At 29.7% G+C, this 9914-nt stretch overlaps 1 protein-coding gene across 1 annotated transcript; it reads right to left on the minus strand.

Moving 5' to 3' along the window:
* Positions 1-5547: 5547 nt before the first annotated feature.
* Positions 5548-8171, minus strand: LOC147069536 (uncharacterized). The gene is made up of 2 exons (XM_085950248.1): positions 8089-8171; positions 5548-6354 (listed from the first exon to the last, which is right to left on the minus strand). Exons 1-2 carry the CDS (start codon positions 8098-8100, stop codon positions 5821-5823), a joined length of 546 nt encoding a protein of 181 aa, XP_085806374.1. The 5' UTR covers positions 8101-8171; the 3' UTR covers positions 5548-5820.
* Positions 8172-9914: the final 1743 nt, after the last annotated feature.

A 9914-nucleotide genomic window follows, 5' to 3' on the forward strand; every position in this document is an offset into this window, starting at 1 on the left:
CTACTGGATATATTTCTTTGTACCACGAAAACAAATCTGAAATACATACTTTTCTAGAGATCTAAGACGATTGAATGTTTGACAATTTTGATTGCCAATTTTTATGTTTTCATGAAAAAATACTAATTCACTAATGATATTTATTTTATTTTGTCTTTTCAATTTGCCATATCGTGGGGTGCGGATTATGTATATATAAATATGTATGCTAGAAAAAAAAATCAAAGTCGTCCGATATTTCTAGAACATGCACATAAACCACAAAGAAGTTAGAACTATGACTGATTTTAGAGGTGATGTCAAACATCAAATTTTAATTACCCTATAATATGATTTCAAGACATAACAACTTTTGGCAGTAATCTAACGATATTCAACTATATTTTTATTAATTTTCTCGGCCATATTGATATGTTGATCGCGTAACAATTCCTAAAATAAGTATTTTTAACAGTATCTCTTCAAGCTAACGTCACCGCATGCCATTCGTTAATAACAAACACACCCTTTGTCATTAATATGTAGTATATTACCGTTAAACGCTGCATATATATTATTAGTATACAATACGAGACTAATTGTATAATATACTATTTCAAAAAGCGGATATGGTAAAAATATTACTAATATCAATAAATTAGATAACATATTCCAATGTATCTAAATGAGTATAAACAAAATTTATAGATTTAATGGATAATGTGTAGGAAATAAAATAAGTATATGAATGCGGATATTGGTTTTGTTTTTCAATTTTGTTACTTAATATGTCAAAATACTACTTGTCATTTATACTTACAATTAAATATTATTATGACTGATCATAATGCTCTTAGCTACACAATATTGTCAATTGTTTTTAAAAATAATAAAGTGTTATGGGAAATCATCATTCTACTGGATAAAAGGTTTTTCAAGCTGATACCACGCGGTGTAAATGTAAAACTCTGCCATTACTATTTTAGAAATCAGGAGCATCAGTTATTTCTTTCACCAAGGTGCAGAACTAACTTTTCATCGGTAATCACAATTGGGAGGGTAATGAATGTATTAAACCGGATTGCTTTGAATATTGATAATAATCCACTTGCGTGAGAATGAGTGTAAGTGTTGTTTAAAAAATATTGAATCTACTTGACTCATTATGTACTTTCATATTGTATTATTTTAGGATGTTTCTGTTTACTCGTCTAATTACCCTATTTTTGTATAAATATTGTTAAAACTGTTACAAAAATTTCTTTTTGTTTTTCCCCTGCGTCATGTTGTAAACGTGTTGGATTTAGAATTTATAAAATTCATCATATGTGAAAATTAGTATATTCGAATTTAAATATTGGTTTTGTGCATTGCGTTATACAGTACTTTTGCAGAACTTCAAAATTATTTCGTCGACCAGTCTTTAGGTCACTTACCTCTAAAGTATATATATATATATATATATTTCGACCATGTCCGATCCTAATAGGATCGTATGGGCCTCCACAGAGTAGACGTTTGTATTAACAGATTTTGTTATTTACGAGAAATGTATGTCAGCCACTTGCTCAACGTATTAGGTCCATACCCTGACAGAAACAAATTGAAAAACAATATGTGTACTAGCCAGACGCAGGATTTGAACCTGGGACCCACGGCGTGATAGTCCAATGCTTAAGCCGCGCGATCACCGTGGGTAAAGTATATAGTATGTCGTAATTAACTGAGATGCCCGTAGTTTATTTGGAAAAAAATACTGGCGCGAATCGAGTTCAAGCCCCGTCGGGTGTCGTATTTTTTTCTACAAAATGATTTTTTATAGTGTATATATATGCATGACATGTTTTTAAATTATGTATATTCAATATATAGAATGTAGCATTCTGAAATTTTTTGTCTTACTCGTTGAACAAAAAAATAGTTTATTAAAAAATATAGGATATATCTTATATCTCACATGGAAAGTCAAATATACTTAATATCTAATTTTCCCAAATCAGTGCTTTCAATTAAAGTGATAACAAACCCTCCGACATAAATCCTTGGTACGGTAAATATCACCCTACAAGTGAAAAACCTCCTCCAAACCCTTGACCCGCAAGGGGTTTTTATAAGACAGTGGGTGTAGTACGTCATACTAGGATTAATCCACTGCCTACCTCAAATATCACTTACAATAAAATTCTTAATATAATACTAAGTTGGCGCATTTACAATTAAAAATGAATGTACACTGGTTTTTGACTGAGTTAATACTATTATTGATACTCATTTTAACTGTAAGTATCTTAATGATTATTTTATTTATTCTGCGATCATTATTGTATAAAATTGATTGACTAATGTTTGTTTAAAATCGTTTTTTCATGTGATCTTTTCATCGATAGATATAAATGAAATTATTTCAATAATATACCAACATTTTAGAGTGTTAATATTGTTTTATTTTTATTGTAAGACATTATATAATCACAGGTGGTCTAAATCCACAAAATTATTTGTAAAAAATCAAGTGCAAGAGTGAATTAACATTTACTAAAACAAATCAATCTTTTTTGACAATAATCTTGATCCAAATTGAATAAAAAAAAACAATAAAATATTGAACAATACCGATGTATATTATTTAAGATTTTAAAAGCCTGAATAAATAAACTATTTTGATTAATGTGACATCTGATTACCATAAATCCACCATACCAAAATGACTAACACTTGACAGAGTTTTAGATTTGAATATTGTCAAGGTACACTGATTGGTTCGCCTACGCTAAGCATAAAAAGACGTCCTAGTTTTGGAATACCTTTATATAGACCTGTATCCTTTAATCTTACATACAATCAATTATTATAATGTCAACATACTACGCAAGGAAGCTTGCCAATAATTGTCGATCGACATTTTTAGTTGGCAGAATATTTAAAGGGTCAATTAACCTTTTAAATGTGGGATTATATTTGCATTCTATACTACTTACTTCATAATTAGTTATAATTTATGCAGGGTTTTTAGAACTTATTTTATTTGCACTATAGTCAAGTATTGGTTTTTTTCTTTTCCAGAATCCAGATCAAATAATCTTTATCTTATGTGATTTATATGTAGTGAAATGTCATAGTAAAAGTGAGAATATCTCTTCGAATGAAACTACAATGGCGAAGTCAGTTGTAGCTTACTTACACCTAAAATGCATGATTTTATACTTTTATATACCATTGGAAATAAAATGTATGGTAACTTAACTAATTAAAACAAACGGCAATAAAGTTTTTACTATACGTAGTACAATACGCATTTAAGGGCTTTAAATCAATAAAGCCGAGGCCCTTTTTTGTATAAATTTCATGCATTTAGACTCCATCTCTCATTGGCGAGGTGTGAAGGTATGCTGTTAATATTCGAAATAAATAGTGCACACTAAACTTTGTCAGTCATAGTTATTTATGTTCATTGAACTAAGAATTCAATTTGTAGATGGTGCTGGTTAGTTTTTAAAATTAAATTGAACTCTGCCTAAACCAAACCATAGTATACTCAATACTTAGAATATTACATTCTTAAATCTTGTGAATTATTCGTTGAATAAAAAAAATAGTTAATTACAAACCATAATAGTTTTGATATGGTATGTATGGGTGATCCGACAAAAATAGTGCACACTTTTTCAGTCAAACTCATTTCTTTTTTCTGAATTAGGAATACATAAATTACAGAAGGTGTTGCTTACAAACCATAATCGATTAAAAAATATTCTTGTATCTATAAAATATCTAAAATTATGTATGGTTTAATGGCATACTTTTAGATATTACATAGATAAATGAATATTGTCTGACTATTATCTACTATGGCTTAGATTAAGCATGGTTTAATTGAATTTTAAAATCATAAATAAAAAAAATGATAGATAATATTCGCTTAAAAGAAGACAATTTAAGAAAAACTATAGACCAAAAAAATATTTATGTAAAGGTAAATCGATGTTTTAGGCCTTTAGGGAAATTGAAACAGTGAATATTTTTTCTTCAACATTAATACATTGACGGCAATTAATTGTATTCCAAATGAATCAGAAATTCATTGCTTCTTTTTTGTATTGCTTAATAATCTATTTAAATCTATGGTTAATTGGTTCAATATTTCTTTAATAATAATTTGCCATTTTTAAAAGAATATAACGTTGTAATTTAAATTAAATACTTATTTTATTTAAAATTTTTGTCAATAATGGGTGAGCGGTAACGTGCGGAATTATAATGAGACTGGTCCCGGGTTTGAATCTCGGATCTGGAAACATCACATGCGGTTTTTCAATGTGTGTTTGGACCCATAGTATGAGCCTAATATGTTGTGCATGTGGCTAATATCATTTTCAAATAAAACAAAATAAAACAAAATACAATCAATACAACCTCCATCCTGTAAAAGCCTATACTATCCCTTTAGGATAGAAAATGGTGATATTTTAATAACTGACTCTATGATCCGATATAGATCTTTGCCATCTTATACGAAGGTTTTGTAATATATGTTTTCACGAAAAATTAATGTTAGCCGTTTTATAGACGCATAGTTTGTACTCGTGATCTGCAGCTTTAGTTACTAACGTTCTGTCACTTGATTATATAAAAAAACTACTGTTTTATCGACTATAGAAAGGAAAAAATAACATATTCCACACAAATCAAATTTTACAGGAGGTACAAAAACGTTTTTGTTATGCTTTTCGGTCAAGGTTAAAATTAAATAAATACAAGATAAAAAAAACTTTTTATATACAACATTTTTAAAATTTCTGTTGAATTATTATGCTCAGTATGCTCAAACTTGTACTTGATATGAAGTAAATAAAAAACAAACAAATAAATATAGAATACTGAAATGTCATTTTGACATTTTGATTTCCATAGTAACGCATGTATTAATAATTTATTTGCTAGGATCATCCCCTTAGTAACCAATAATAGTCTTCTCTGAAATAAATTTCCATACAAAATAGAATTAACTGAAAATGAATTCAATTCTGCTTAAAGATAGCGAAAAGTATTAAAAGAATGCATTGGCATCGTGTTCTGATATATTCTAAAAGTTTCAACTGTCTAACTAGTCGGGAAGTTAGTTAAAAATCGATTGCAAGATTTGTACTGGACATATAACTACCGGACAAACAAGAATACGAGCTAATAAAAACGTTGTAAAATAGACATAACCTTGAAGTGCATGATAATTAATAATTTTATTTTTATATTCCTAATCTGATATTAGTTATTGAATTAATTAAAGAAAATCCAACCAAAATTTTGCCATCTAAATTAAGATAATAAATCGGCATTTGCAGCTTATGTCATTATTAAGAGACAACCCGTATTTTTTAGTTATGTATACCGTTATTATCCAATAAAACCTATTTTCAAAAAATTGAAGGTTACGTCCTTTTTCATTACTACAGTCAATATTGAGAAAAACAAACATTCACTGCAAAGAAACGAAATATTTTTAAGACAATTTAATATTCAAAGACAAAATTAGAAGTTTTTTTTCCTCAGCTAAATAAAATACAGTTTTTTATTATATATTTTTTTTCGATTTATTTCGTATTGCTTTATCACAAGTTTAATATATTATAATTATAACAGATATACATAAAAATACGTAACAATAATCTCAAGATGATTATACAAGATCAAGAAAATCTATAGTTGGCAGTGAAATATAGTATTTACACTAGTCAAGATAAGAAGAAAAGAATAATACATATAATATCTTTGATAGTTTAAGTCCTATCAAATCAGTCGAATACCAGGTGGTGGGTCAAATGCAGGGTTCTTTCAAGATATGAATTACCATCTGTGGGCAGCAGCGGCATGGGCGGCGAAGTGAGCAGCTTTAGCGTGGGCGACCTCAGGGGTATCTTGGGGAACCTGGGGAACTCCATAGACAGCTGGGCCCCATGCGTGGTAAGCAGCTGGGGCATAAGCGACTGGGGCCCATGCGGCAACTGGGGCTCCGTGGGAGGCAGCAGCGACGGCGGCGAAGTGGGCGGCTTTAGCGTGGGCGACTTCAGGGGTATCTACAACGCGACCGTCATGACCGATTGGGGCAGCGCCATGAGCGTAAGCACCTCCGTATAAGTAGTTTCCTCCGTAGTTCCATGCGCCGTTATCTTGAGATTCGGCCAGACCTTCTCCTCTATATTGACCGTCATCTTCGATTCCGTGGCTGTAGACTCCTCCGTAGATGTTTCCCAAGTAGTTTCCGTTCCATTCTCCATGGTCCTGGGACTCGGCGAGTCCTTCTCCTCTCCATTGACCATCATCTCCTCCAACCCATGAGGCTGACGCGAATGCGGCCAGGCACAAGAAAGTGGCGAAAAACTAGAAAAGATATTGCATCTGTCAGTTATGTGAAAATGCATACAAATAGAAAATATAGATTTCAGAGAAATGATAATAATAAATTAAATTTTTATTACTATTTATCGATGTATGTGTTTCAGTAAATATATACTAGATTTCATCAAACTATGAGTATGTCGAAAACAGTTGCATGCTATGTGAATAACGCTGATTGAAACATAATGTAATTATTCGGTATCATTCTGTACCTCCTGAATATTAAACCCACTTAATCTATTTGGCATGGGTGCAATATTATACTAACAGATAATAATTATTTGTAACTACCAACGCATGACTTAAGCATATACATATAATAATACATTTTAGCAAATGGCTAGAGAGTGTTTTCTTTACGTATTTTTTTATATTTTGACGGTTACGGATAATTATATTTTACACAATCTAATGTGTGTATTAAATTTCCTAATATTTTCTACAGGTTTTACAAAAATATTGGTGAAATAATGTCATAAAATTTAACAATAAAATGATGCATCGCTTTGTGAATTTTGTATATAACGTTATTTATGAGTACAATATATTATTCAATTTAAGAACAATTGTGATTTGTGTTAACGTATCTTACAAATAATTAAATTTAATTTAATTATAGTTACTATCCAGTTTTAACTGTATGATAAAATACACAATATTATGCTTTAACATTACTTTGTTTGTATGAAATATTTATATTTAAAAAAAATAATATGATCCAGGTAGATACTTTAACTTCAAAAAAATATTACTACATTAATATATTGATTACATATTAGTTACAGTGATTTTGTGGTATTTCATCAAAATAAATATTATGGAAAAGGGGAGTATACCTACAAATATTTAAAATATAAAAATTAATTGGAATACTTATTACTATTTTTTTATTCAAGGAATAATTCACAAGATTTAGGAATGTAATATTTTCAAATCTTGTGAATTATTCGTTGAATAAAAAAATAGTTTATTAAATTATTAGCTAGTGCAAGTACGTTATACCTAACAAAAATTTTGAGTGATCCTAATACCAGTTAGTAATTAAAGTAATTTACTACATACTTTGATTTAAAATATTAAAACCGATTGCCAATATGTAACGCTACTTAGATAGAGCTTCAGAGAGTTTTATAAAAATTGATATATAACTTAGACACGTATAGCTTAGTAATCAGGGTACATGGGCGCAAATACCGGAGAGTGTAGGTTTGAATCCTGTTGGGTGTCGTATTTTTTTCAAGTAGTTATATATTTCTCAGACGTGTTTTAAAATTACATATTATGAAATATAATTGTATGATCATAACTTAACAAGGCTTATGTTATAATTTTTTTATAAATATTAAAATAATTGGTATATAGAGATATTATCGCTGTTTTGCAGCAAATGAACATTTTGTTAAATTCAATTATGATTCTGTAACAAATGTGCGCAAAAAGAAAAAAAACATACTAGATTAACCATTAAAAGCCTCTTCATTACTAAAATCTACAAATAATATACTAGTTCACATGCAAAGTAATCAAAAACGTAATCTTTTTTTTAGTTTCACACACAAATATTATATTTTTAATATACTATATTCAATTATTTACAGAGTTATATTATGTATTATAAAAAAACACTGCTTATGGCGTTGATAATAATAATAAGATTAAAATAATTAATAAAAAAAACTTCAACCACAAGTAATATTCAATATTTTTTTTACTCACCATGAAATTCATGATGACTGAAGTTTTTTATAAACTTGTGATGCAATTGAATAGCAAAGCCTTTTCGGTTGAAAACTGCTTATGATCTTCAGAAGCTCTCCGCAGGCTTTATATCCAAAGTCGAGCACCCTGAACCAGGATCAAAAAGAAGAGGGGGCATTTTAAATAATAGTGTCACATATTCTTGTTTTAATATTAACAATGGCAATTAGCTTCATTTATCGCTCTACATGCGTCGCGCGATCACCTCCAGGTTCTTGCGTATTAAGTCGTTGACATTGGAATACGTGGGTCCACGGAAGTTTTTTTTTTTTTTAACTAATACGGTTATTAAATCAGATATTGTAACTGTTGCCATGTGGGTGCTGATTTTTGATTATTTTGACAATAATAACTAAGTCTCAAACTTCTAGTCTTTAAAGTTAAAATATTTTTTTTATAGAGTGATCAAAAAATGTAAAAATCTTCCGTTTTATTAGATCCATAATAACTTTTAATCGATTTAAGTTTTGTACTATTCCATTTGTGTAGTTTTTTCCAACCCGGGATTATTGTTATTTCTCGTTAGAAAACTCCATTAAATTTTCAATATATTAGCCAGTAATTACGATTTATACGCCTATTCAATGCATTATTAGTAATAAAGTCGGGTTTTTTTTTACAAACACTTCAACTATTCATTATAATTTATTTGTTTTTTTTTAGAATTATTAATAACCATGTCCTTGATTTTTCGTACAAGGTGGTTGTTAGTAATTTTGGACAATCACAAACACCCAGGTTTTCAGAAAAACACATAAATATTGTGTCCTCACCGGGAATCGAACCCAGAACTCTCGGGCCGAAGGCCAGCGCCTTACCTATTGCACCACGAAAGCCGCTGATAATTTATTTGTTATATTGTTTATTGTGAGTCTTAACTTGATAGGTGGGTGGTAAAGTTTTTACCGACTTTATTGTATTATTTTTTTATATAAATTAGAATTAACTGTTGTCGTAGTTAGTGAGTGAGTTAGGTAGTTAGACGGTGAGTGTGCATGTGCCTGAAGATGCCGAAAGGCAAAACCCGGGTCGCAAAAAACGACTCAAATTAAATAGTACAAAACTTAAATCCATTAAAATTTAAATTTGAATCCCATCGAAGTACCCTCGGTCGATAGTATTAATATAACAAAATAACTGATAAATAGAAAAAAAATTATTAAGTACCTAACAGAAATAATAAAACAATTAAATCATAGATTTATTTTGAAGTTTAAAAATACGCTGATTTTTTCTTTGTTACAATTAAAAACAATTTAAAAAATCCAGAACTTTTCTCTTAGGGATGCTGTCAATCAAATTCTTGTCAACCTAAGAGCAATTAGGTATCATTGTAATACATATTTACAATAAGTCATATAAATGCCGAACGGTAACGTGTCGGCTTATAATGTAGTCGATCCTGGGTTCGAATCCCGAATTTGGAAAATTCTCTTGTTGTTTGTCAATATGTGTTTGGACTCGAGAGTATGGGCCTGTAATAGGTTAAGCAAGTGGGTATAAACCATTTTTCGTAAAAACGAAAAATCTGTCAGTAAAACTTACAACCTATACTCTGTGGAAACACATAAAATCGTCGCCCCAAAAGCAAAAGAGCACTTGTGACATTTTGATGGTTTTTAAATTATGAATATAGTTTTGTTCTTAATTTTTCTACATTATAATAAAAATGGAATTTGTGGAGCTAAATCCATGAAATCATAATTTACGAAAGATAATAAAGGTCGCTTTTATATTTGTATACTAATCTTAAATTAACGTATAACACAAACATGTACACGATT

Source organism: Rhyacophila brunnea, unplaced genomic scaffold (genome assembly GCF_057557595.1).
Source record: "Rhyacophila brunnea isolate RB1 unplaced genomic scaffold, BYU_Rbru_1.0 scaffold_23, whole genome shotgun sequence".
NCBI classification, from domain to species: Eukaryota; Metazoa; Arthropoda; class Insecta; order Trichoptera; family Rhyacophilidae; genus Rhyacophila; species Rhyacophila brunnea.